The sequence below is a fragment of the Pleurodeles waltl genome, chromosome 6 (assembly GCF_031143425.1).
Source record: "Pleurodeles waltl isolate 20211129_DDA chromosome 6, aPleWal1.hap1.20221129, whole genome shotgun sequence".
In the NCBI taxonomy this organism is placed as follows: domain Eukaryota; kingdom Metazoa; phylum Chordata; class Amphibia; order Caudata; family Salamandridae; genus Pleurodeles; species Pleurodeles waltl.
In genome coordinates, this window is record NC_090445.1 from 12,768,298 (window position 1) to 12,794,969 (window position 26,672).

Here is a 26,672-nt window from a genome sequence, read left to right on the forward strand (position 1 = left end):
GGCTGCAGGTGTGAGCAGGCAGCAGTGCCGAGGCTGCAGGTGTGAGCAGGCAGCAGTGCCGAGGCTGCAGGTGTGAGCTGGCAGCAGTGCCGAGGCTGTAGGTGTGAGCTGGCAGCAGTGCCGAGGCTGTAGGTGTGAGGTGGCAGCAGTGCTGTGGCTGCAGGTGTGAGCAGGTAGCAGTGCTGTGGCTGTAGGTGGGAGCTGGCAGCAGTGCTGAGGCTTGTGCCGAGGCTTCAGGTGTGAGCTGGCAGCAGTGCTGAGGCTGTAAGTGTGAGTAGGTAGCAGTGCCGAGGCTGTAGGTGTGAGCAGGTAGCAGTGCTGTGGCTGTAGGTGTGAGCAGGCAGCAGTGCTGTGGCTGTAGGTGGGAGCTGGCAGCAGTGCCGAGGCTGTAGGTGGGAGCAGGTAGCAGTGCCGAGGCTGTAATTGTGAGCAGGCAGCAGTGCCGAGGCTGTAGGTGTGAGCAGGCAGCAGTGCTGAGGCTGTAATTGTGAGCAGGTAGCAGTGCTGAGGCTGTAATTGTGAGCGGGCAGCAGTGATGAGGCTGTAGGTGGGAGCAGGTAGCAGTGCCGAGGCTGTAATTGTGAGCAGGCAGCAGTGCCGAGGCTGTAGGTGTGAGCAGGCAGCAGTGCCGAGGCTGTAGGTGTGAGCAGGTAGCAGTGCCGAGGCTGTAATTGTGAGCAGGCAGCAGTGCTGAGGCTGTAGGGGGGAGCAGGTAGCAGTGCCGTGGCTGTAGGTTTGAGCTGGCAGCAGTGCCGAGGCTGTAGGTGTGAGCTGGCAGCAGTGCCGAGGCTGCAGGTGTGAGCTGGCAGCAGTGCCGAGGCTGTAGGTGTGAGCTGGCAGCAGTGCCGGGGCTGTAGGTGTGAGCTGGCAGCACTGCAGAGGCTGTAGGTGTGAGCTGGCAGCAGTGCCGAGGCTGCAGGTGTGAGCTGGCAGCAGTGCTGTGGCTGTAGGTGTGAGCAGGTAGCAGTGCTGAGGCTGTAAGTGTGAGCAGGCAGCAGTGCCGAGGCTGTAAGTATGAGCTTGCAGCAGTGCCGAGGCTGGCAGCAGTGCCGAGGCTGTAGGTGTGAGCAGGTAGCAGTGCTGAGGCTGTAAGTGTGAGCTGGCAGCAGTGCCGAGGCTGTAGGTGTGAGCAGGTAGCAGTGCCGAGGCTGTAGGTGTGAGCAGGTAGCAGTGCTGAGGCTGTAGGTGTGAGCAGGTAGCAGTGCTGAGGCTGTAGGTGTGAGCAGGTAGCAGTGCTGGGCTGTAGGTGTGAGGTGGCAGCAGTGCCGAGGCTGTAGGTTTAAGCAGGTAGCAGTGCTGAGGCTGTAAGTGTGAGCTGGCAGCAGTGCCGAGGCTGTAGGTTTGAGCTGGCAGCAGTGCCGAGGCTGTAGGTGTGAGCTGGCAGCAGTGCCGAGGCTTCAGGTGTGAGCAGGTAGCAGTGCCGAGGCTGTAGGTTTGACCTGGCAGCAGTGCCGAGGCTGTAGGTGTGAGCAGGTAGCAGTGCCGAGGCTGCAGGTGTGAGCTGGCAGCAGTGCCGAGGCTGTAGGTGTGAGCTGGCAGCAGTGCCGAGGCTGTAGGTGTGAGCAGGCAGCAGTGCCGAGGCTGCAGGTGTGAGCTGGCAGCAGTGCCGAGGCTGTAGGTGTGAGCTGGCAGCAGTGCCGAGGCTGCAGGTGTGAGCAGGCAGCAGTGCCGAGGCTGCAGGTGTGAGCTGGCAGCAGTGCCGAGGCTGTAGGTGTGAGGTGGCAGCAGTGCTGTGGCTGCAGGTGTGAGCAGGTAGCAGTGCTGTGGCTGTAGGTGGGAGCTGGCAGCAGTGCTGAGGCTTGTGCCGAGGCTTCAGGTGTGAGCTGGCAGCAGTGCCGTGTGAGCTGGCAGCAGTGCTGAGGCTGTAAGTGTGAGTAGGTAGCAGTGCTGAGGCTGTAGGTGGGAGCAGGTAGCAGTGCTGTGGCTGTAGGTGGGAGCTGGCAGCAGTGCCGAGGCTGTAGGTGGGAGCAGGTAGCAGTGCCGAGGCTGTAATTGTGAGCAGGCAGCAGTGCCGAGGCTGTAGGTGTGAGCAGGCAGCAGTGCTGAGGCTGTAATTGTGAGCAGGTAGCAGTGCTGAGGCTGTAATTGTGAGCGGGCAGCAGTGATGAGGCTGTAGGTGGGAGCAGGTAGCAGTGCCGAGGCTGTAATTGTGAGCAGGCAGCAGTGCCGAGGCTGTAGGTGTGAGCAGGCAGCAGTGCCGAGGCTGTAGGTGTGAGCAGGCAGCAGTGCCGAGGCTGTAATTGTGAGCAGGCAGCAGTGCTGAGGCTGTAGGGGGGAGCAGGTAGCAGTGCCGTGGCTGTAGGTTTGAGCTGGCAGCAGTGCCGAGGCTGTAGGTGTGAGCTGGCAGCAGTGCCGAGGCTGCAGGTGTGAGGTGGCAGCAGTGCCGTGGCTGCAGGTGTGAGCAGGCAGCAGTGCCGAGGCTGCAGGTGTGAGCTGGCAGCAGTGCCGAGGCTGTAGGTGTGAGCTGGCAGCAGTGCCGAGGCTGTAGGTGTGAGCTGGCAGCAGTTCTGAGGCTGCAGGTGTGAGGTGGCAGCAGTTCTGAGGCAGCAGGTGTGAGGTGGCAGCAGTGCTGTGGCTGTAGGTGTGAGGTGGCAGCAGTGCTGAGGCTGCAGGTGTGAGCAGGTAGCAGTGCTGAGGCTGTAGGTGTGAGCTGTCAGCAGTGCTGTGGCTGTAGGTGTGAGCAGGCAGCAGTGCTGAGGCTGTAGGTGGGAGCAGGTAGCAGTGCTGTGGCTGTAGGTGTGAGGTGGCAGCAGTGCTGTGGCTGTAGGTGGGAGCTGTCAGCAGTGCTGTGGCTGTAGGTGTGAGCAGGCAGCAGTGCCGAGGCTGTAGGTGGGAGCAGGCAGCAGTGCCGAGGATGTAGGTGTGAGCTGGCAGCAGTTCTGAGGCTGTAGGTGTGAGCTGGCAGCAGTGCCGAGGCTGTAGGTGTGAGCAGGCAGCAGTGCTGAGGCTGCAGGTGTGAGCAGGTAGCAGTGCTGAGGCTGTAGGTGTGAGCAGGCAGCAGTGCTGAGGCTGTAGGTGTGAGCAGGCAGCAGTGCTGAGGCTGTAGGTGGGAGCAGGTAGCAGTGCTGTGGCTGTAGGTGTGAGGTGGCAGCAGTGCTGTGGCTGTAGGTGTGAGCAGGCAGCAGTGCTGTGGCTGTAGGTGTGAGCAGGCAGCAGTGCCGAGGCTGTAGGTGTGAGCAGGCAGCAGTGCTGTGGCTGTAGGTGTGAGCAGGCAGCAGTGCCGAGGCTGTAGGTGTGAGCAGGCAGCAGTTCCGAGGCTGTAGATGGGAGCTGGCAGCAGTTCCGAGGCTGTAGGTGTGAGCAGGTAGCAGTGCCGAGGCTGTAGGTGTGAGGTGGCAGCAGTGCCGAGGCTGTAGGTGTGAGGTGGCAGCAGTGCCGAGGCTGTAGGTGTGAGGTGGCAGCAGTGCCGAGGCTGTAGGTGTGAGCAGGCAGCAGTGCCGAGGCTGTAAGTGTGAGCTGGCAGCAGTGCCGAGGCTGTAAGTGTGAGCTGGCAGCAGTGCCGAGGCTGTGGGTGTGAGCTGGCAGCAGTGCCGAGGCTGCAGGTGTGAGGTGGCAGCAGTGCCGAGGCTGTAGGTGTGAGCTGGCAACAGTGCCGAGGCTGTAGGTGTGAGCTGGCAGCAGTGCCGAGGCTGTAGGTGTGAGCTGGCAGCAGTGCTGGGCTGTAGGTGGGAGCAGGTAGCAGTGCTGAGGCTGTAAGTGTGAGTAGGTAGCAGTGCAGAGGCTGCAGGTGTGAGCAGGTAGCAGTGCTGGGCTGTAGGTGTGAGGTGGCAGCAGTGCCGAGGCTGTAGGTGTAAGCAGGTAGCAGTGCTGAGGCTGTAAGTGTGAGCTGGCAGGAGTGCCGAGGCTGTAGGTTTGAGCTGGCAGCAGTGCCGAGGCTGTAGGTGTGAGCTGGCAGCAGTGCCGAGGCTTCAGGTGTGAGCAGGTAGCAGTGCCGAGGCTGTAGGTTTGACCTGGCAGCAGTGCCGAGGCTGTAGGTGTGAGCAGGTAGCAGTGCCGAGGCTGTAGGTGTGAGCTGGCAGCAGTGCCGAGGCTGTAGGTGTGAGCAGGCAGCAGTGCCGAGGCTGCAGGTGTGAGCTGGCAGCAGTGCCGAGGCTGTAGGTGTGAGCTGGCAGCAGTGCCGAAGCTGTAGGTGTGAGCAGGCAGCAGTGCCGAGGCTGCAGGTGTGAGCTGGCAGCAGTGCCGAGGCTGTAGGTGTGAGCTGGCAGCAGTGCCGAGGCTGCAGGTGTGAGCAGGCAGCAGTGCCGAGGCTGCAGGTGTGAGCAGGCAGCAGTGCCGAGGCTGCAGGTGTGAGCAGGCAGCAGTGCCGAGGCTGCAGGTGTGAGCTGGCAGCAGTGCCGAGGCTGTAGGTGTGAGCTGGCAGCAGTGCCGAGGCTGTAGGTGTGAGGTGGCAGCAGTGCTGTGGCTGCAGGTGTGAGCAGGTAGCAGTGCTGTGGCTGTAGGTGGGAGCTGGCAGCAGTGCTGAGGCTTGTGCCGAGGCTTCAGGTGTGAGCTGGCAGCAGTGCCGAGGCTGTAGGTGTGAGCTGGCAGCAGTGCTGAGGCTGTAAGTGTGAGTAGGTAGCAGTGCTGAGGCTGTAGGTGGGAGCAGGTAGCAGTGCCGAGGCTGTAGGTGGGAGCAGGTAGCAGTGCCGAGGCTGTAGGTGGGAGCAGGTAGCAGTGCTGAGGCTGTAAGTGTGAGTAGGTAGCAGTGCTGTGGCTGTAGGTGGGAGCTGGCAGCAGTGCCGAGGCTGTAGGTGGGAGCAGGTAGCAGTGCCGAGGCTGTAATTGTGAGCAGGCAGCAGTGCCGAGGCTGTAGGTGTGAGCAGGCAGCAGTGCTGAGGCTGTAATTGTGAGCAGGTAGCAGTGCTGAGGCTGTAATTGTGAGCGGGCAGCAGTGATGAGGCTGTAGGTGGGAGCAGGTAGCAGTGCCGAGGCTGTAATTGTGAGCAGGCAGCAGTGCCGAGGCTGTAGGTGTGAGCAGGCAGCAGTGCCGAGGCTGTAGGTGTGAGCAGGCAGCAGTGCCGAGGCTGTAATTGTGAGCAGGCAGCAGTGCTGAGGCTGTAGGGGGGAGCAGGTAGCAGTGCCGTGGCTGTAGGTTTGAGCTGGCAGCAGTGCCGAGGCTGTAGGTGTGAGCTGGCAGCAGTGCCGAGGCTGCAGGTGTGAGCTGGCAGCAGTGCCGGGGCTGTAGGTGTGAGCTGGCAGCAGTGCAGAGGCTGTAGGTGTGAGCTGGCAGCAGTGCCGAGGCTGCAGGTGTGAGCTGGCAGCAGTGCCGGGGCTGTAGGTGTGAGCTGGCAGCAGTGCAGAGGCTGTAGGTGTGAGCTGGCAGCAGTGCAGAGGCTGTAGGTGTGAGCAGGTAGCAGTGCTGAGGCTGTAAGTGTGAGCAGGCAGCAGTGCCGAGGCTGTAAGTATGAGCTTGCAGCAGTGCCGAGGCTGGCAGCAGTGCCGAGGCTGTAGGTGTGAGCAGGTAGCAGTGCTGAGGCTGTAAGTGTGAGCTGGCAGCAGTGCCGAGGCTGTAGGTGTGAGCAGGTAGCAGTGCCGAGGCTGTAGGTGTGAGCAGGTAGCAGTGCTGAGGCTGTAGGTGTGAGCAGGTAGCAGTGCTGAGGCTGTAGGTGTGAGCAGGTAGCAGTGCTGGGCTGTAGGTGTGAGGTGGCAGCAGTGCCGAGGCTGTAGGTTTAAGCAGGTAGCAGTGCTGAGGCTGTAAGTGTGAGCTGGCAGCAGTGCCGAGGCTGTAGGTTTGAGCTGGCAGCAGTGCCGAGGCTGTAGGTGTGAGCTGGCAGCAGTGCCGAGGCTTCAGGTGTGAGCAGGTAGCAGTGCCGAGGCTGTAGGTTTGACCTGGCAGCAGTGCCGAGGCTGTAGGTGTGAGCAGGTAGCAGTGCCGAGGCTGTAGGTGTGAGCAGGCAGCAGTGCCGAGGCTGCAGGTGTGAGCTGGCAGCAGTGCCGAGGCTGTAGGTGTGAGCTGGCAGCAGTGCCGAGGCTGTAGGTGTGAGCAGGCAGCAGTGCCGAGGCTGCAGGTGTGAGCTGGCAGCAGTGCCGAGGCTGTAGGTGTGAGCTGGCAGCAGTGCCGAGGCTGCAGGTGTGAGCAGGCAGCAGTGCCGAGGCTGCAGGTGTGAGCAGGCAGCAGTGCCGAGGCTGCAGGTGTGAGCTGGCAGCAGTGCCGAGGCTGTAGGTGTGAGCTGGCAGCAGTGCCGAAGCTGTAGGTGTGAGGTGGCAGCAGTGCTGTGGCTGCAGGTGTGAGCAGGTAGCAGTGCTGTGGCTGTAGGTGGGAGCTGGCAGCAGTGCTGAGGCTTGTGCCGAGGCTTCAGGTGTGAGCTGGCAGCAGTGCCGAGGCTGTAGGTGTGAGCTGGCAGCAGTGCTGAGGCTGTAAGTGTGAGTAGGTAGCAGTGCTGAGGCTGTAGGTGGGAGCAGGTAGCAGTGCTGTGGCTGTAGGTGGGAGCTGGCAGCAGTGCCGAGGCTGTAGGTGGGAGCAGGTAGCAGTGCCGAGGCTGTAATTGTGAGCAGGCAGCAGTGCCGAGGCTGTAGGTGTGAGCAGGCAGCAGTGCTGAGGCTGTAATTGTGAGCAGGTAGCAGTGCTGAGGCTGTAATTGTGAGCGGGCAGCAGTGATGAGGCTGTAGGTGGGAGCAGGTAGCAGTGCCGAGGCTGTAATTGTGAGCAGGCAGCAGTGCCGAGGCTGTAGGTGTGAGCAGGCAGCAGTGCCGAGGCTGTAGGTGTGAGCAGGCAGCAGTGCCAAGGCTGTAATTGTGAGCAGGCAGCAGTGCTGAGGCTGTAGGGGGGAGCAGGTAGCAGTGCCGTGGCTGTAGGTTTGAGCTGGCAGCAGTGCCGAGGCTGTAGGTGTGAGCTGGCAGCAGTGCCGAGGCTGTAGGTGTGAGCTGGCAGCAGTGCTGAGGCTGCAGGTGTGAGGTGGCAGCAGTGCTGTGGCTGCAGGTGTGAGCAGGCAGCAGTGCCGAGGCTGCAGGTGTGAGCTGGCAGCAGTGCCGAGGCTGTAGGTGTGAGCTGGCAGCAGTGCCGAGGCTGTAGGTGTGAGCTGGCAGCAGTTCTGAGGCTGCAGGTGTGAGGTGGCAGCAGTTCTGAGGCAGCAGGTGTGAGGTGGCAGCAGTGCTGTGGCTGTAGGTGTGAGCTGGCAGCAGTGCTGAGGCTGTAGGTGGGAGCTGGCAGCAGTGCTGTGGCTGTAGGTGTGAGGTGGCAGCAGTGCTGAGGCTGCAGGTGTGAGCAGGTAGCAGTGCTGAGGCTGTAGGTGTGAGCTGTCAGCAGTGCTGTGGCTGTAGGTGTGAGCAGGCAGCAGTGCTGAGGCTGTAGGTGGGAGCAGGTAGCAGTGCTGTGGCTGTAGGTGTGAGGTGGCAGCAGTGCTGTGGCTGTAGGTGGGAGCTGTCAGCAGTGCCGTGGCTGTAGGTGTGAGCAGGCAGCAGTGCCGAGGCTGTAGGTGGGAGCAGGCAGCAGTGCCGAGGATGTAGGTGTGAGCTGGCAGCAGTTCTGAGGCTGTAGGTGTGAGCTGTCAGCAGTGCTGTGGCTGTAGGTGTGAGCAGGCAGCAGTGCTGAGGCTGTAGGTGGGAGCAGGTAGCAGTGCTGTGGCTGTAGGTGGGAGCTGGCAGCAGTGCCGAGGCTGTAGGTGGGAGCAGTTAGCAGTGCCGAGGCTGTAATTGTGAGCAGGCAGCAGTGCCGAGGCTGTAGGTGTGAGCAGGCAGCAGTGCTGAGGCTGTAATTGTGAGCAGGTAGCAGTGCTGAGGCTGTAATTGTGAGCGGGCAGCAGTGATGAGGCTGTAGGTGGGAGCAGGTAGCAGTGCCGAGGCTGTAATTGTGAGCAGGCAGCAGTGCCGAGGCTGTAGGTGTGAGCAGGCAGCAGTGCCGAGGCTGTAGGTGTGAGCAGGCAGCAGTGCCGAGGCTGTAATTGTGAGCAGGCAGCAGTGCTGAGGCTGTAGGGGGGAGCAGGTAGCAGTGCCGTGGCTGTAGGTTTGAGCTGGCAGCAGTGCCGAGGCTGTAGGTGTGAGCTGGCAGCAGTGCCGAGGCTGTAGGTGTGAGCTGGCAGCAGTGCTGAGGCTGCAGGTGTGAGGTGGCAGCAGTGCTGTGGCTGCAGGTGTGAGCAGGCAGCAGTGCCGAGGCTGCAGGTGTGAGCTGGCAGCAGTGCCGAGGCTGTAGGTGTGAGCTGGCAGCAGTGCCGAGGCTGTAGGTGTGAGCTGGCAGCAGTTCTGAGGCTGCAGGTGTGAGGTGGCAGCAGTTCTGAGGCAGCAGGTGTGAGGTGGCAGCAGTGCTGTGGCTGTAGGTGTGAGCTGGCAGCAGTGCTGAGGCTGTAGGTGGGAGCTGGCAGCAGTGCTGTGGCTGTAGGTGTGAGGTGGCAGCAGTGCTGAGGCTGCAGGTGTGAGCAGGTAGCAGTGCTGAGGCTGTAGGTGTGAGCTGTCAGCAGTGCTGTGGCTGTAGGTGTGAGCAGGCAGCAGTGCTGAGGCTGTAGGTGGGAGCAGGTAGCAGTGCTGTGGCTGTAGGTGTGAGGTGGCAGCAGTGCTGTGGCTGTAGGTGGGAGCTGTCAGCAGTGCTGTGGCTGTAGGTGTGAGCAGGCAGCAGTGCCGAGGCTGTAGGTGGGAGCAGGCAGCAGTGCCGAGGATGTAGGTGTGAGCTGGCAGCAGTTCTGAGGCTGTAGGTGTGAGCTGTCAGCAGTGCTGTGGCTGTAGGTGTGAGCAGGCAGCAGTGCTGAGGCTGTAGGTGGGAGCAGGTAGCAGTGCTGTGGCTGTAGGTGGGAGCTGGCAGCAGTGCCGAGGCTGTAGGTGGGAGCAGGTAGCAGTGCCGAGGCTGTAATTGTGAGCAGGCAGCAGTGCCGAGGCTGTAGGTGTGAGCAGGCAGCAGTGCTGAGGCTGTAATTGTGAGCAGGTAGCAGTGCTGAGGCTGTAATTGTGAGCGGGCAGCAGTGATGAGGCTGTAGGTGGGAGCAGGTAGCAGTGCCGAGGCTGTAATTGTGAGCAGGCAGCAGTGCCGAGGCTGTAGGTGTGAGCAGGCAGCAGTGCCGAGGCTGTAGGTGTGAGCAGGCAGCAGTGCCGAGGCTGTAATTGTGAGCAGGCAGCAGTGCTGAGGCTGTAGGGGGGAGCAGGTAGCAGTGCCGTGGCTGTAGGTTTGAGCTGGCAGCAGTGCCGAGGCTGTAGGTGTGAGCTGGCAGCAGTGCCGAGGCTGTAGGTGTGAGCTGGCAGCAGTGCTGAGGCTGCAGGTGTGAGGTGGCAGCAGTGCTGTGGCTGCAGGTGTGAGCAGGCAGCAGTGCCGAGGCTGCAGGTGTGAGCTGGCAGCAGTGCCGAGGCTGTAGGTGTGAGCTGGCAGCAGTGCCGAGGCTGTAGGTGTGAGCTGGCAGCAGTTCTGAGGCTGCAGGTGTGAGGTGGCAGCAGTGCTGTGGCTGTAGGTGTGAGCTGGCAGCAGTGCTGAGGCTGTAGGTGGGAGCTGGCAGCAGTGCTGTGGCTGTAGGTGTGAGGTGGCAGCAGTGCTGAGGCTGCAGGTGTGAGCAGGTAGCAGTGCTGAGGCTGTAGGTGTGAGCTGTCAGCAGTGCTGTGGCTGTAGGTGTGAGCAGGCAGCAGTGCTGAGGTTGTAGGTGGGAGCAGGTAGCAGTGCTGTGGCTGTAGGTGTGAGGTGGCAGCAGTGCTGTGGCTGTAGGTGGGAGCTGTCAGCAGTGCTGTGGCTGTAGGTGTGAGCAGGCAGCAGTGCCGAGGCTGTAGGTGGGAGCAGGCAGCAGTGCCGAGGATGTAGGTGTGAGCTGGCAGCAGTTCTGAGGCTGTAGGTGTGAGCTGGCAGCAGTGCCGAGGCTGTAGGTGTGAGCAGGCAGCAGTGCTGAGGCTGCAGGTGTGAGCAGGTAGCAGTGCTGAGGCTGTAGGTGTGAGCAGGCAGCAGTGCTGAGGCTGTAGGTGTGAGCAGGCAGCAGTGCTGAGGCTGTAGGTGGGAGCAGGTAGCAGTGCTGTGGCTGTAGGTGTGAGGTGGCAGCAGTGCCGTGGCTGTAGGTGTGAGCAGGCAGCAGTGCCGAGGCTGTAGGTGTGAGCAGGCAGCAGTGCCGAGGCTGTAGGTGTGAGCAGGCAGCAGTGCCGAGGCTGTAGGTGTGAGCAGGCAGCAGTTCCGAGGCTGTAGGTGTGAGCTGGCAGCAGTTCCGAGGCTGTAGGTGTGAGCTGGCAGCAGTTCCGAGGCTGTAGGTGTGAGCTGGCAGCAGTGCCGAGGCTGTAGGTGTGAGCTGGCAGCAGTGCCGAGGCTGTAGGTGTGAGCAGGTAGCAGTGCCGAGGCTGTAGGTGGGAGCTGGCAGCAGTGCCGAGGCTGTAGGTGTGAGGTGGCAGCAGTGCCGAGGCTGTAGGTGTGAGGTGGCAGCAGTGCCGAGGCTGTAGGTTTGAGCAGGCAGCAGTGCCGAGGCTGTAAGTGTGAGCTGGCAGCAGTGCCGAGGCTGTAAGTGTGAGCTGGCAGCAGTGCCGAGGCTGTAAGTGTGAGCTGGCAGCAGTGCCGAGGCTGTAGGTGTGAGCTGGCAGCAGTGCTGAGGCTGCAGGTGTGAGGAGGCAGCAGTTCTGAGACTGTAGGTGTGAGCAGGCAACAGTGCCGAGGCTGTAGGTGTGAGCTGGCGGCAGTGCCGAGGCTGTAGGAGTGAGCTGGCGGCAGTGCTGAGGCTGTAGGTGTGAACAGGTAGCAGTGCTGAGGCTGTAGGTGGGAGCAGGTAGCAGTGCTGAGGCTGCAGGTGTGAGCAGGTAGCAGTGCTGAGGCTGTAGGTGGGAGCAGGTAGCAGTGCTGAGGCTGTAGGTGTGAACAGGTAGCAGTGCTGAGGCTGTAGGTGTGAGCTGGCAGCAGTGCCGAGGCTGTAGGTGTGAGGTGGCAGCAGTGCTGGGCTGTAGGTGTGAGGTGGCAGCAGTGCCGAGGCTGTAGGTGTGAGCAGGCAGCAGTGCCGAGGCTGTAGGTGTGAGCAGGTAGCAGTGCCGAGGCTGTAGGTGTGAGCTGGCAGCAGTGCCGAGGCTGTAGGTGTGAGCAGTTAGCAGTGCCGAGGCTTCAGGTGTGAGCTGGCAGCAGTGCTGAGGCTGTAGGTGGGAGCAGGTAGCAGTGCTGAGGCTGCAGGTGTGAGCAGGTAGCAGTGCTGAGGCTGTAGGTGGGAGCAGGTAGCAGTGCTGAGGCTGTAGGTGTGAACAGGTAGCAGTGCCGAGGCTGTAGGTGTGAGCTGGCAGCAGTGCCGAGGCTGTAGGTGTGAGGTGGCAGCAGTGCTGGGCTGTAGGTGTGAGGTGGCAGCAGTGCCGTGGCTGTAGGTGTGAGCAGGAGGCAGTGGCGTGGCTGTAGGTGTGAGCTGGCGGCAGTGCCGAGGCTGTAGGTGTGAGCTGGCGGCAGTGCCGAGGCTGTAGGTGTGAGCAGGCGGCAGTGCCGAGGCTGTAGGTGTGAGCAGGCGGCAGTGCCGAGGCTGTAGGTGTGAGCAGGCGGCAGTGCCGAGGCTGTAGGTGTGAGCAGGTAGCAGTGCCGAGGCTTCAGGTGTGAGCTGGCAGCAGTGCCGAGGCTTCAGGTGTGAGCTGGCAGCAGTGCCGAGGCTGTAGGTGGGAGCAGGCAGCAGTGCCGAGGCTGTAGGTGTGAGCAGGCAGCAGTGCCGAGGCTGTAGGTGTGAGCTGGCAGCAATGCCGAGGCTGTAGGTGGGAGCTGGCAGCAGTGCTGAGGCTGTAGGTGGGAGCTGGTAGCAGTGCTGGGCTGTAGGTGTGAGCTGGCAGCAGTGCCGAGGCTGTAGGTGGGAGCTGGCAGCAGTGCCGAGGCTTCAGGTGTGAGCTGGCAGCAGTGCCGAGGCTGTAGGTGGGAGCTGGCAGCAGTGCTGTGGCTGTAGGTGGGAGCTGGCAGCAGTGCCGAGGCTGTAGGTGTGAGCAGGTAGCAGTGCTGTGGCTATAGGTGGGAGCTGGCAGCAGTGCCGAGGCTGTAGGTGGGAGCAGGCAGCAGTGCTGTGGCTGTAGGTGGGAGCTGGCAGCAGTGCCGAGGCTGTAGGTGGGAGCAGGCAGCAGTGCTGAGGCTGTAGGTGGGAGCTGGCAGCAGTGCCGAGGCTGTAGGTGGGAGCTGGCAGCAGTGCCGAGGCTGTATGTGTGAGGTGGCTGCAGTGCCGAGGCTGTAGGTGTGAGCTGGCAGCAGTGCCGAGGCTTCAGGTGTGAGCTGGCAGCAGTGCCGAGGCTGTAGGTGTGAGCTGGCAGCAGTGCTGAGGCTTCAGGTGTGAGCTGGCAGCAGTGCTGAGGCTGTAGGTGGGAGCTGGCTGCAGTGCCGAGGCTGTAGGTGTGAGCTAGCAGCAGTGCTGTGGCTATAGGCGTGAGCAGTTAGCAGTGCCGAGGCTTCAGGTGTGAGCTGGCAGCAGTGCTTAGGCTTCAGGTGTGATCTGGCAGCAATGCCGAGGCTTCAGGTGTGAGCTGGCAGCAGTGCCGAGGCTTCAGGTGTGAGCTGGCAGCAGTGCCGAGGCTGTAGGTGTGAGCTGGCAGCAGTGCTGGGCTGTAGGTGTGAGCTGGCAGCAGTGCCGAGGCTGTAGGTGTTGGCAGGCAGCAGTGCCGAGGCTGTAGGTGTGAGCAGGCGGCAGTGCCGAGGCTGTAGGTGTGAGCAGGCGGCAGTGCCGAGGCTTCAGGTGTGAGCTGGCGGCAGTGCCGAGGCTGTAGGTGTGAGCAGGAGGCAGTGCCGAGGCTTCAGGTGTGAACTGGCAGCAGTGCCGAGGCTGTAGGTGTGAGCAGGAGGCAGTGCTGAGGTTGTAGGTGTGAGCAGACAGCAGTGCTGTGGCTGTAGGTGTGAGCTGGCAGCAGTGCCGAGGCTGTAGGTGGGAGCTGGCAGCAGTGCTGAGGCTGTAGGTGTGAGGTGGCTGCAGTGCAGAGGCTGTAGGTGTGAGCTAGCAGCAGTGCTGTGGCTGTAGGCGTGAGTAGTTAGCAGTGCCGAGGCTTCAGGTATGAGCTGGCAGCAGTGCTGAGGCTTCAGGTGTGAGCAGGAGGCAGTGCCGAGGCTTCAGGTATGAGCTGGCAGCAGTGCTGAGGCTTCAGGTGTGAGCTGGCAGCAGTGCTGAGGCTGTAGGTGTGAGCTGGCAGCAGCGCCGGGCTGTAGGTGTGAGCAGGAGGCAGTGCCGAGGCTTCAGGTGTGAGCTGGCAGCAGTGCCGAGGCTGTAAGTATGAGCTTGCAGCAGTGCCGAGGCTGTAGGTCTGAGCAGGCAGCAGTGCTGGGCTGTAGGTGTGAGCTGGCAGCAGTGCTGAGGCTGTAGGCGTGAGCAGGCAGCAGTGCTGGGCTGTAGGTGTGAGCTGGCAGCAGTGCCGAGGCTGTCGGTGTTGGCAGGCAGCAGTGCCGAGGCTGTAGGTGTGAGCAGGCAGCAGTGCCGAGGCTGTAGGTGTGAGCAGGAGGCAGTGCTGAGGCTTCAGGTGTGAGCTGGCAGCAGTGCCGAGGCTGTAGGTGTGAGCAGGCAGCAGTGCCGAGGCTGTAGGTGTGAGCAGGAGGCAGTGTCGAGGCTTCAGGTGTGAGCTGGCAGCAGTGCCGAGGCTGTAGGTGTGAGCAGGAGGCAGTGCTGAGGCTGTAGGTGTGAGCAGGCAGCAGTGCTGTGGCTCTAGGTGTGAGCAGGTAGCAGTGCTGTGGCTGTAGGTGGGACCTGGCAGCAGTGCCGAGGCTGTAGGTGTGAGCTAGCAGCAGTGCTGTGGCTGTAGGCGTGAGTAGTTAGCAGTGCCGAGGCTTCAGGTGTGAGCTGGCAGCAGTGCTGAGGCTTCAGGTGTGAGCAGGAGGCAGTGCCGAGGCTTCAGGTATGAGCTGGCAGCAGTGCTGAGGCTTCAGGTGTGAGCAGGAGGCAGTGCCGAGGCTTCAGGTATGAGCTGGCAGCAGTGCTGAGGCTGTAGGCGTGAGCAGGCAGCAGTGCTGGGCTGTAGGTGTGAGCTGGCAGCAGTGCCGAGGCTGTCGGTGTTGGCAGGCAGCAGTGCCGAGACTGTAGGTGTGAGCAGGCAGCAGTGCCGAGGCTGTAGGTGTGAGCAGGAGGCAGTGCTGAGGCTTCAGGTGTGAGCTGGCAGCAGTGCGAGGCTGTAGGTGTGAGCAGGCAGCAGTGCCGAGGCTGTAGGTGTGAGCAGGAGGCAGTGCTGAGGCTTCAGGTGTGAGCTGGCAGCAGTGCCGAGGCTGTAGGTGTGAGCAGGCAGCAGTGCTGTGGCTGTAGGTGTGAGCAGGTAGCAGTGCCGAGGCTGTAGGTGTGAGCAGGAGGCAGTGCTGAGGCTGTAGGTGTGAGCAGGCAGCAGTGCTGTGGCTCTAGGTGTGAGCAGGTAGCAGTGCTGTGGCTGTAGGTGTGAGCTGGCAGCAGTGCCGAGGCTGTAGGTGTGAGCTGGCAGCAGTGCCGAGGCTGTAGGTGTGAGCAGGCAGCAGTGCCAAGGCTGTAGGTGTGAGCAGGAGGCAGTGCCGAGGCTTCAGGTGTGAGCTGGCGGCAGTGCTGTGGCTGTAGGTGTGAGCAGGAGGCAGTGCCGTGGCTGTAGGTGTGAGCAGGCAGCAGTGCCGAGGATGTAGGTGTGAGCTGGCAGCAGTGCTGGGCTGTAGGTGTGAGCTGGCAGGAGTGCCGAGGCTGTAGGTGTGAGCAGGAGGCAGTGCCGAGGCTGTAGGTTTGAGCTGGCAGCAGTGCTGAGGCTGTAAGTGTGAGCAGGAGGCAGTGCCGAGGCTGTAGGTGTGAGCAGGTAGCAGTGCCGAGGCTGTAGGTGTGAGCTGGCAGCAGTGCTGAGGCTGTAGGTGTGAGTAGGTAGCAGTGCCGAGGCTGTAGGTGTGAGCAGGTAGCAGTGCCGAGGCTGTAGGTGTGAGCTGGCAGCAGTGCAGAGGGTGTAGGTGTGAGCAGGTAGCAGTGCCGAGGCTGTAGGTGTGAGCTGGCAGCAGTGCTGTGGCTGTGGGTGTGAGCAGGTAGCAGTGCTGTGGCTGTAGGTGTGAGCAGGTAGCACTGTCGAGGCTGTAGGTTTGAGCTGGCAGCAGTGCCGAGGCTGTAGGTGTGAGCAGGTAGCACTGTTGAGGCTGTAGGTGTGAGCAGGTAGCAGTGCCGAGGCTGTAGGTGTGAGCAGGTAGCAGTGCCGAGGCTGTAGGTGGGAGCAGGTAGCACTGTTGAGGCTTCAGGTGTGAGCTGGCAGCAGTGCCGAGGCTGTAAGTGTGAGCTGGCAGCAGTGCTGAGGCTGTAGGTGGGAGCTGGCAGCAGTGCAGAGGCTCTAGGTGTGAGCAGGTAGCAGTGCCGAGGCTGTAGGTGTGAGCAGGTAGCAGTGCCGCGGCGGTAGATGGGAGCTGGAAGCAGTGCTGTGGCTGTAGGTGGGAGCAGGTAGCAGTGCCGAGGCTGTAGGTGTGAGCAGGAGGCAGTGCCGAGGCTGTAGGTGTGAGCAGGTAGCAGTGCCGAGGCTGTAGGTGTGAGCAGGTAGCAGTGCCGAGGCTGTAGGTCTGAGCTGGCAGCAGTGCAGAGGCTGTAGGTGTGAGCTGGCAGCAGTGCCGGGGCTGTAGGTGGGAGCAGGAGGCAGTGCCGAGGCTTCAGGTGTGAGCTGGCGGCAGTGCTGTGGCTGTAGGTGTGAGCAGGAGGCAGTGCCGTGGCTGTAGGTGTGAGCAGGCAGCAGTGCCGAGGATGTAGGTGTGAGCTGGCAGCAGTGCCGGGGCTGTAGGTGTGAGGTGGCAGCAGTGCTGTGGCTGTAGGTGTGAGCAGGCAGCAGTGCCGAGGCTGCAGGTGTGAGCAGGCAGCAGTGCCAAGGCTGTAGGTGTGAGCTGGCAGCAGTGCCGAGGCTGTAAGTGTGAGCAGGAGGCAGTGCCGAGGCTGTAGGTTTGAGCTGGCAGCAGTGCCGAGGCTGTAAGTGTGAGATGGCAGCAGTGCCGAGGCTGTAAGTGTGAGCTGGCGGCAGTGCTGTGGCTGTAGGTGTGAGCTGGCAGCAGTGCAGAGGCTGTAGGTGTGAGCAGGTAGCAGTGCCGAGGCTGTAGGTGTGAGCAGGTAGCAGTGCCGAGGCTGTAGGTGTGAGCTGGCAGCAGTGCTGAGGCTGTAGGTGTGAGCAGGTAGCAGTGCCGAGGCTGTAGGTGTGAGCAGGTAGCAGTGCCGAGGCTGTAGGTGGGAGCAGGCAGCAGTGCTGAGGCTGTAGGTGTGAGCAGGCAGCAGTGCTGTGGCTGTAGGTGTGAGCAGGCAGCAGTGCTGTGGCTGTAGGTGTGAGCAGGTAGCAGTGCTGTGGCTGTAGGTGGGAGCTGGCAGCAGTGCCGAGGCTGTAGGTCTGAGGTGGCAGCAGTGCCGAGGCTGTAGGTGTGAGCTGGCAGCAGTGCAGAGGCTGTAGGTGTGAGGTGGTAGCAGTGCCGAGGCTGTAGGTGTGAGCTGGCAGCAGTGCCGAGGCTGTAGGTGTGAGCAGGAGGCAGTGCCGAGGCTGTAGGTTTGAGCTGGCAGCAGTGCAGAGGCTGTAGGTGGGAGCAGGCAGCAGTGCCGAGGCTGTAGGTGTGAGGTGGCAGCAGTGCCGGGGCTGTAGGTGTGAGGTGGCAGCAGTGCTGTGGCTGTAGGTGTGAGCTGGCAGCAGTGCCGAGGCTGTAAGTATGAGCTTGCAGCAGTGCCGAGGCTGTAGGTGTGAGCAGGCAGGAGTGCTGGGCTGTAGGTGTGAGCTGGCAGCAGTGCTGGGCTGTAGGTGTGAGCTGGCAGCAGTGCCGAGGCTGTCGGTGTTGGCAGGCAGCAGTGCCGAGGCTGTAGGTGTGAGCAGGCAGCAGTGCCGAGGCTGTAGGTGTGAGCAGGAGGCAGTGCTGAGGCTTCAGGTGTGAGCTGGCAGCAGTGCCGAGGCTGTAGGTGTGAGCAGGCAGCAGTGCCGAGGCTGTAGGTGTGAGCAGGAGGCAGTGCCGAGGCTTCAGGTGTGAGCTGGCAGCAGTGCCGAGGCTGTAGGTGTGAGCAGGAGGCAGTGCTGAGGCTGTAGGTGTGAGCAGGCAGCAGTGCTGTGGCTCTAGGTGTGAGCAGGTAGCAGTGCTGTGGCTGTAGGTGTGAGGTGGCAGCAGTGCCGAGGCTGTAGGTGTGAGCTGGCAGCAGTGCCGAGGCTGTAGGTGTGAGCAGGCAGCAGTGCCAAGGCTGTAGGTGTGAGCAGGAGGCAGTGCCGAGGCTTCAGGTGTGAGCTGGCGGCAGTGCTGTGGCTGTAGGTGTGAGCAGGAGGCAGTGCCGTGGCTGTAGGTGTGAGCAGGCAGCAGTGCCGAGGATGTAGGTGTGAGCTGGCAGCAGTACCGAGGCTGTAGGTGTGAGCTGGCAGCAGTGCTGGGCTGTAGGTGTGAGCTGGCAGCAGTGCCGAGGCTGTAGGTGTGAGCAGGAGGCAGTGCCGAGGCTGTAGGTTTGAGCTGGCAGCAGTGCCGAGGCTGTAAGTGTGAGATGGCAGCAGTGCCGAGGCTGTAAGTGTGAGCTGGCGGCAGTGCTGTGGCTGTAGGTGTGAGCAGGTAGCAGTGCCGAGGCTGTAGGTGTGAGCTGGCAGCAGTGCCGAGGCTGTAGGTGTGAGTAGGTAGCAGTGCCGAGGCTGTAGGTGTGAGCAGGTAGCAGTGCCGAGGCTGTAGGTGTGAGCTGGCAGCAGTGCAGAGGGTGTAGGTGTGAGCAGGTAGCAGTGCCGAGGCTGTAGGTGTGAGCTGGCAGCAGTGCTGTGGCTGTGGGTGTGAGCAGGTAGCAGTGCTGTGGCTGTAGGTGTGAGCAGGTAGCACTGTCGAGGCTGTAGGTGTGAGCAGGTAGCAGTGCCGAGGCTTCAGGTGTGAGCTGGCAGCAGTGCCGAGGCTGTAAGTGTGAGCTGGCAGCAGTGCCGAGGCTGTAAGTGTGAGCTAGTAGCAGTGCCGAGGCTGTAGGTTTGAGCTGGCAGCAGTGCCGAGGCTGTAGGTGTGAGCAGGTAGCACTGTTGAGGCTGTAGGTGTGAGCAGGTAGCAGTGCCGAGGCTGTAGGTGGGAGCAGGTAGCACTGTTGAGGCTTCAGGTGTGAGCTGGCAGCAGTGCCGAGGCTGTAAGTGTGAGCTGGCAGCAGTGCCGAGGCTGTAAGTGTGAGCAGGCAGCAGTGCTGAGGCTGTAGGTGTGAGCTGGCAGCAGTGCCGAGGCTGTAGGTGTGAGCAGGTAGCAGTGCTGTGGCTGTAGGTGTGAGCAGGTAGCAGTGCTGAGGCTGTAGGTGTGAGCACGTAGCAGTGCTGAGGCTGTAGGTGTGAGCAGGTAGCAGTGCCGCGGCGGTAGATGGGAGCTGGAAGCAGTGCTGTGGCTGTAGGTGGGAGCAGGTAGCAGTGCCGAGGCTGTAGGTGTGAGCAGGTTGCAGTGCCGAGGCTGTAGGTGTGAGCTGGAAGCAGTGCAGAGGCTGTAAGTGTGAGCTGGCAGGAGTGCCGAGGCTGTAGGTCTGAGCTGGCAGCAGTGCAGAGGCTGTAGGTGTGAGCTGGCAGCAGTGCCGGGGCTGTAGGTGGGAGCAGGCAGCAGTGCTGTGGCTGTAGGTGTGAGCAGGCAGCAGTGCTGTCGCTGTAGGTGTGAGCAGGCAGCAGTGCTGTGGCTGTAGGTGTGAGCAGGTAGCAGTGCTGTGGCTGTAGGTGGGAGCTGGCAGCAGTGCCGAGGCTGTAGGTGTGAGGTGGCAGCAGTGCCGAGGCTGTAGGTGTGAGCTGGCAGCAGTGCCGAGGCTGTAGGTGTGAGCAGGAGGCAGTGCCGAGGCTGTAGGTTTGAGCTGGCAGCAGTGCAGAGGCTGTAGGTGGGAGCAGGCAGCAGTGCCGAGGCTGTAGGTGTGAGGTGGCAGCAGTGCCGGGGCTGTAGGTGTGAGGTGGCAGCAGTGCTGTGGCTGTAGGTGTGAGCAGGCAGCAGTGCCGAGGCTGCAGGTGTGAGCAGGCAGCAGTGCCAAGGCTGTAGGTGTGAGCTGGCAGCAGTGCCGAGGCTGTAAGTGTGAGCTGGCAGCAGTGCCGAGGCTGTAGGTTTGAGCTGGCAGCAGTGCCGAGGCTGTAAGTGTGAGCAGGTAGCAGTGCCGAGGCTGTAGGTGTGAGCAGGAGGCAGTGCTGGGCTGTAGGTTTGAGCTGGCAGCAGTGCCGAGGCTGTAAGTGTGAGCTGGCAGCAGTGCTGAGGCTGTAGTTGTGAGCAGGCAGCAGTGCTGTGGTTGTAGGTGTGATCTGGCAGCAGTGCCGAGGCTGTAGGTGTGAGCAGGTAGCAGTGCTGGGCTGTAGGTGTGAGCAGGTAGCAGTGCCGAGGCTGTAGGTGTGAGCAGGTAGCAGTGCCGAGGCTGCAGGTGTGAGGTGGCAGCAGTGCCGAGGCTGTAGGTGTGAGCTGGCAGCAGTGCCGAGGCTGTAGGTGTGAGCTGGCAGCAGTGCCGAGGCTGCAGGTGTGAGCAGGTAGCAGTGCCGAGGCTGTAGGTGTGAGCAGGTAGCAGTGCTGAGGCTGCAGGTGTGAGGTGGCAGCAGTGCCGAGGCTGTAGGTGTGAGCTGGCAGCAGTGCCGAGGCTGTAGGTGTGAGCTGGCAGCAGTGCCGAGGCTGTAGGTGTGAGCAGGTAGCAGTGCCGAGGCTGCAGGTGTGAGCAGGTAGCAGTGCCGAGGCTGTAGGTGTGAGCAGGCAGCAGTGCCGAGGCTGTAGGTGTGAGCAGGCAGCAGTGCCGAGGCTGTAGGTGGGAGCTGGCAGCAGTGCCGAGGCTGTAGGTGTGAGCTGGCAGCAGTGCTGGGCTGTAGGTGGGAGGTGGCAGCAGTGCTGAGGCTGTAGGTGTGAGGTGGCAGCAGTGCCGAGGCTGTAAGTGTGAGCTGGCAGCAGTGCCGAGGCTGCAGGTGTGAGCTGGCAGCAGTGCCGAGGCTGCAGGTGTGAGCATGTAGCAGTGCTGAGGCTGCAGGTGTGAGCAGGTAGCAGTGCCGAGGCTGTAGGTGTGAGCAGGCAGCAGTGCCGAGGCTGTAGGTGTGAGCAGGCAGCAGTGCCGAGGCTGTAGGTGGGAGCTGGCAGCAGTGCCGAGGCTGTAGGTGTGAGCTGGCAGCAGTGCTGGGCTGTAGGTGGGAGGTGGCAGCAGTGCCGAGGCTGTAGGTGTGAGGTGGCAGCAGTGCCGAGGCTGTAAGTGTGAGCTGGCAGCAGTGCTGAGGCTGCAGGTGTGAGCTGGCAGCAGTGCCGAGGCTGCAGGTGTGAGCATGTAGCAGTGCTGAGGCTGCAGGTGTGAGCAGGTAGCAGTGCCGAGGCTGTAGGTGTGAGCTGGCAGCAGCGCCGAGGCTGTAAGTGTGAGCTGGCAGCAGTGCTGAGGCTGTAGGTGGGAGCTGGCAGCAGTGCAGAGGCTCTAGGTGTGAGCAGGTAGCAGTGCCGAGGCTGTAGGTGTGAGCAGGTAGCAGTGCCGAGGCTGTAGGTGTGAGCTGGAAGCAGTGCAGAGGCTGTAAGTGTGATCTGGCAGGAGTGCCGAGGCTATAGGTCTGAGCTGGCAGCAGTGCAGAGGCTGTAGGTGTGAGCTGGCAGCAGTGCCGGGGCTGTAGGTGGGAGCAGGCAGCAGTGCTGTGGCTGTAGGTGTGAGCAGGCAGCAGTGCTGTGGCTGTAGGTGTGAGCAGGCAGCAGTGCTGTGGCTGTAGGTGTGAGCAGGTAGCAGTGCTGTGGCTGTAGGTGGGAGCTGGCAGCAGTGCCGGGGCTGTAGCTGGGAGCAGGCAGCAGTGCTGTGGCTGTAGGTGTGAGCAGGCAGCAGTGCTGTGGCTGTAGGTGTGAGCAGGCAGCAGTGCTGTGGCTGTAGGTGTGAGCATTTAGCAGTGCTGTGGCTGTAGGTGGGAGCTGGCAGCAGTGCCGAGGCTGTAGGTGGGAGGTGGCAGCAGTGCCGAGGCTGTAGGTGTGAGCTGGCAGCAGTGCAGAGGCTGTAGGTGTGAGGTGGCAGCAGTGCCGAGGCTGTAGGTGTGAGCTGGCAGCAGTGCCGAGGCTGTAGGTGTGAGCAGGAGGCAGTGCCGAGGCTGTAGGTTTGAGCTGGCAGCAGTGCAGAGGCTGTAGGTGGGAGCAGGCAGCAGTGCCGAGGCTGTAGGTGTGAGGTGGCAGCAGTGCCGGGGCTGTAGGTGTGAGGTGGCAGCAGTGCTGTGGCTGTAGGTGTGAGCTGGCAGCAGTGCCGAGGCTGCAGGTGTGAGCAGGCAGCAGTGCCGAGGCTGCAGGTGTGAGCAGGCAGCAGTGCCGAGGCTGTAGGTGTGAGCTGGCAGCAGTGCCGAGGCTGTAAGTGTGAGCTGGCAGCAGTGCCGAGGCTGTAGGTTTGAGCTGGCAGCAGTGCCGAGGCTGTAAGTGTGAGCTGGTAGCAGTGCTGAGGCTGTAGGTTTGAGCAGGTAGCACTGTCGAGGCTGTAGGTGTGAGCATGTAGGAGTGCCGAGGCTGTAGGTGTGAACAGGAGGCAGTGCTGGGCTGTAGGTTTGAGCTGGCAGCAGTGCCGAGGCTTCAGGTGTGAGCTGGCAGCAGTGCTGAGGCTTCAGGTGTGATCTGGCAGCAATGCTGAGGCTTCAGGTGTGAGCTGGCAGCAGTGCCGAGGCTGTAGGTGGGAGCTGGCAGCAGTGCTGAGGCTGTAGGTGTGAGGTGGCAGCAGTGCTGAGGCTGTAGGTGTGAGGTGGCAGCAGTGCCGAGGCTGTAAGTGTGAGCTGGCAGCAGTGCTGAGGCTGTAGGTGTGAGCAGGCAGCAGTGCTGTGGCTGTAGGTGTGAGCTGGCAGCAGTGCCGAGGCTGTAGGTGTGAGCAGGAGGCAGTGCTGTGGCTGTAGGTGTGAGCAGGTAGCAGTGCTGGGCTGTAGGTGTGAGCTGGCAGCAGTGCCGAGGCTGCAGGTGTGAGCAGGTAGCAGTGCCGAGGCTGCAGGTGTGAGGTGGCAGCAGTGCCGAGGCTGTAGGTGTGAGGTGGCAGCAGTGCCGAGGCTGTAGGTGTGAGCTGGCAGCAGTGCCGAGGCTGTAGGTGTGAGCTGGCAGCAGTGCTGAGGCTGCAGGTGTGAGCAGGTAGCAGTGCCGAGGCTGTAGGTGTGAGCAGGCAGCAGTGCCGAGGCTGTAGGTGTGAGCAGGCAGCAGTGCCGAGGGTGTAGGTGTGAGCTGGCAGCAGTGCCGAGGCTGTAGGTGGGAGCTGGCAGCAGTGCCGAGGCTGTAGGTGTGAGGTGGCAGCAGTGCCGAGGCTGTAGGTGTGAGCTGGCAGCAGTGCCGAGGCTGCAGGTGTGAGCAGGTAGCAGTGCCGAGGCTGCAGGTGTGAGCATGTAGCAGTGCCGAGGCTGTAGGTGTGAGCAGGCAGCAGTGCCGAGGCTGTAGGTGTGAGCAGGCAGCAGTGCCGAGGCTGTAGGTGGGAGCTGGCAGCAGTGCCGAGGCTGTAGGTGTGAGCTGGCAGCAGTGCTGGGCTGTAGGTGGGAGCTGGCAGCAGTGCTGAGGCTGTAGGTGTGAGGTGGCAGCAGTGCCGAGGCTGTAAGTGTGAGCTGGCAGCAGTGCTGAGGCTGCAGGTGTGAGCTGGCAGCAGTGCCGAGGCTGCAGGTGTGAGCATGTAGCAGTGCTGAGGCTGCAGGTGTGAGCTGGCAGCAGTGCCGAGGCTGCAGGTGTGAGCATGTAGCAGTGCTGAGGCTGCAGGTGTGAGCAGGTAGCAGTGCCGAGGCTGTAGGTGTGAGGTGGCAGCAGTGCCGAGGCTGTAAGTGTGAGCTGGCAGCAGTGCTGAGGCTGTAGGTGTGAGCAGGCAGCAGTGCTGTGGCTGTAGGTGTGAGCTGGCAGCAGTGCCGAGGCTGTAGGTGTGAGCAGGAGGCAGTGCTGTGGCTGTAGGTGTGAGCAGGTAGCAGTGCTGGGCTGTAGGTGTGAGCTGGCAGCAGTGCCGAGGCTGCAGGTGTGAGCAGGTAGCAGTGCTGAGGCTGCAGGTGTGAGGTGGCAGCAGTGCCGAGGCTGTAGGTGTGAGGTGGCAGCAGTGCCGAGGCTGTAGGTGTGAGCTGGCAGCAGTGCCGAGGCTGCAGGTGTGAGCAGGTAGCAGTGCCGAGGCTGCAGGTGTGAGCAGGTAGCAGTGCCGAGGCTGTAGGTGTGAGCAGGCAGCAGTGCCGAGGCTGTAGGTGTGAGCAGACAGCAGTGCCGAGGCTGTAGGTGTGAGCTGGCAGCAGTGCCGAGGCTGTAGGTGGGAGCTGGCAGCAGTGCTGAGGCTGTAGGTGTGAGGTGGCAGCAGTGCTGAGGCTGTAGGTGTGAGCTGGCAGCAGTGCCGAGGCTGCAGGTGTGAGCAGGTAGCAGTGCTGAGGCTGCAGGTGTGAGCATGTAGCAGTGCCGAGGCTGTAGGTGTGAGCAGGCAGCAGTGCCGAGGCTGTAGGTGTGAGCAGGCAGCAGTGCTGAGGCTGTAGGTGGGAGCTGGCAGCAGTGCCGAGGCTGTAGGTGTGAGCTGGCAGCAGTGCTGGGCTGTAGGTGGGAGCTGGCAGCAGTGCTGAGGCTGTAGGTGTGAGGTGGCAGCAGTGCCGAGGCTGTAAGTGTGAGCTGGCAGCAGTGCTGAGGCTGCAGGTGTGAGCTGGCAGCAGTGCCGAGGCTGCAGGTGTGAGCATGTAGCAGTGCTGAGGCTGCAGGTGTGAGCTGGCAGCAGTGCCGAGGCTGCAGGTGTGAGCATGTAGCAGTGCTGAGGCTGCAGGTGTGAGCAGGTAGCAGTGCCGAGGCTGTAGGTGTGAGCAGGCAGCAGTGCCGAGGCTGTAGGTGTGAGCTGGCAGCAGTGCTGGGCTGTAGGTGGGAGCTGGCAGCAGTGCCGAGGCTGTAAGTGTGAGCTGGCAGCAGTGCCAAGGCTGGCAGCAGTGCCGAGTCTTTGATTAGGACCTGTCAGCAGTGTTAGAGCTGTGAGTTGCAGCGGAGGGTAGTATTGTGGCTGTGATCTGCAGTATGTGAGAGGGTGACGGTCTTCACCATCCCTTGCTGTGACAGTCTTACTGCAGACATGCTTCCTTTGGGCACAGTGGATGCTCCTGCACATACTCCATTTTTGCTCCTTTTGTAGTTCCATGAGGATGGCTTCTTGGTGCTGGAAGGCGTATTCTCACCGGAGGAGTGTGATACCATGATGGATGCAATGAAGGACATTGTGGCCCAGATGGACGTGCCCTTGCACTGCCGGACAGAGTTCACCACCCAGGAAGAGGAGCAGTTGCAGGCCCAGGTTGGTGCAATTGCTGGTGATGCGGGGACAACAGCGTGGGGCCGAGGGAGGTCCCCAGCCTTACAAGGCATGACAGAGGTGGTGGGTGGTTGGTAGGATGCGTGTGACATCCGTCTCTGCATCAATGTCCCTTCTCTTTCCTTCACGCACTCTCCTCGCTGGTGATAGATGCAGGTTGGGGTGTAGTTACTGCTTCAGTTTGTAAACTACTCTATGTCGTTACCCAGCATTGTGAATGAGTTGTCGTATGATGGTAGTGTTTCATCTATTGTGCTGCTGGCCCCACGCTCGCTACAGTTGAGCTGATGGGGACTGTTGACTTTTTCTGTTTTTGTTACTTGCAGTAGTATTAATGGTTACTGTTGGGTGGAGGCACGCTGCTCCTGGTGCAAATCCCTGGGATGGGCATGCGTACGTACATTACTCGCTCTCAGAGGGTTGCCAGTGTGGACTGTAGGCTCTTTCTGTTGTTACTTGTAGTAGTATTAATGGTTACTACTAGGTGTAGGCATGGTGCTGCTGGTGTAAATCCCTGATATGGGTATGCATATGTACATTGCTCGCTCCCAGAATGTCGGTGATAGATACTGTTGACTCTGTTTTTGTTACGTGCAGTAGTATTGATGGTTGGTGTTGGGTGCAGCTGTGGTGCTGCTGGTGTAAATCCCTGGGACGGGTGTGCCTGCATTGCTCACTCACAGCGTTGGTGGTGTGGACTGTTGATGCTTTTGTTCTTGTTACTTGCAGTGGTATTGATAGTTGCTGTTGGGTGCAGCTGTGGTGCTACTAGTGTAAATCCCTGGGACGGACGTGTATACATTGCTGGTTCTCAGTGGGTTGGTGGTGTGCACTGTTGACTATTGGTTTTGTTACTTGCAGTAGTATTGACTGTTACTTTTTGGGCACAGCCGTGGTGCCACTGGTGTAAATCCCTGGCACAGGCCTGCCTACATTGGTGTTTATCAGTTGGTTGGTGGTAGGGTGATCCTCTTTCACGGCATGGATGGTTGGTTGCATCAAGAGGTGATGGGAAGGAGTGGTGGGATGTGGTGAGGGTCTTCTCGGACTGCAATGGTTGTACCGACTGGTGTCTGATGTCATGAACTAGTTCCGAGTAGTGGACAATCTCTTCTTGAGAAGAGTGGTTGTGCAACCTTCTTTGTGATGTTGGTGTGGCTGCCATCTCTCGCTTGTTGGCTTCTGGGCAACAGTGTTCTCTCTTGCTGGCAGTATTTGCCTTGATGTGTCCAACTCTCATGGGTGTGTTTTCCTCTAGACCCTCATGTGGCTGTAGTGTTTATGAATCTCTACACTTTAGCTGGCAATGATTGTGTTTTTTGGCTGTTTGCTTGAAAGGTTGTGTTGAGGGATCTCAGTAGAGGTGGTTGTTCTTTTTTTTATAAAGAGCTTTTATTGGTTTTGCGGAAACAATGACATTAAAATACATACAACATGGCACCAACTGGTACCTAGAGACGGTCACCTCACCTGTCCTCAACAGGTCACCACAGACAATGTTTACACATAGTAATAGTAATAGGCTGCACGGACCCAAGTTACTGAAGAAAAGAAGAAAAAAAAATGAGAGGGGGGAAACCCCCCCACTTGTCATTTCCGATGATGACCTCACCCATTGAGCTGTGCAGCTCACAAACAAGTTAAGTGCACCACGTGTCCTCCCATTTCCCCCACACTTTATTGTATTTATTCGGGCCCCCCGGCTTCATATACAAGTTTTTTGCATTGTGCGCACCAGTCCACACCTCGTCTCCACTTGGCCAGCGCCGGAGCCGCCCCTGCCTTCCAGTCCGCCATTATATCTCTTTTTGCCACCATGCATGGCACTCCCAGGAAGATTCGGTCTGCTCTTCCCAGTCCCACTTCCCCCATGACCCCCAACAAGAGTATTAATGGAGCCACTTCCACCTCACCGTGTAGGACCCCTGAGACCTCCCTCATAACCGCGCTCCAGTAAGACACTATGGCTGGGCATGACCATACCATGTGGAAAAAATCCACGTCTGGGCCCGAGCAACGGGGACAGTCAGCCCTGGGCCGGAAGCCCTCTCTGTGTAGCCTCATAGGTGTGAGGTATGCAGTATGTAGATAGAGGGTCTGTAGCAGTCGGAATCGAGTGGCCATAGTCAGGGTCCGAGGGGCCATTAACGCTTCCCTCCAGTCCTCCTCCTCCATGGGGCCCACCCATTCCTCCCACTTCCGGCGAAACCCATCAAGGGGACGGGTGGTGTTAGCGATTAGAGAGCTATAGATCTGAGAGACTCCGCCCTCGCCCAAGTTCCCCATTAGCACCCTCGCCTCCATGGGACTGTGTTCAGGTATAGTTTCCCCTGCGCGGATGTGTACCAGTAGAGCGTGGCGAAGCTGAAGGTACCTGTGGAATTGAGTCTTGTTCAGCGAAAAGAGTTGCTGTAGCTCTTCAAAGGATCGCATGGGTGACCCCCCCCCAGACATCACCCAGTGTGGAGATTCCTATGCTATCCCATCTCTGGAATCCCTCCAGCGCCGAGGCCTCTGCCAGCTGCCAGCTGCCTCCCCTGCCACAATGGGGTCTGTTGGGTGAGGCAGCCCCACCAACCCGACACTCTCTGGGCTTTGCGCCAGCCCATTCAATCAATCAATCAATCAAAAATATTTATAGAGCGCGCTACTCACCCGTGAGGGTCTCAAGGCGCTTGGGGAGGGGGGGTGGCAGGGGAGTTGAGGGGGTTCATTGTTCGAACAACCATGTCTCGAGGT

The 26,672-nt window shown here is 61.2% G+C and overlaps 1 protein-coding gene across 5 annotated transcripts in view; it reads left to right on the forward strand.

Annotated features, from left to right (window-relative positions):
* PHYHD1 (phytanoyl-CoA dioxygenase domain containing 1) overlaps positions 1 to 26,672 on the forward strand; it is a 164,504-nt gene that overhangs the window by 58,585 nt on the left and 79,247 nt on the right. For all 5 annotated transcript variants that reach the window (XM_069237025.1, XM_069237024.1, XM_069237027.1 and 2 more), the window contains exon 3: positions 23,757 to 23,915. In XM_069237025.1, coding sequence (XP_069093126.1) covers positions 23,757 to 23,915 — 159 coding nt within the window. The remainder of the gene's footprint in view (positions 1 to 23,756; positions 23,916 to 26,672) is intronic.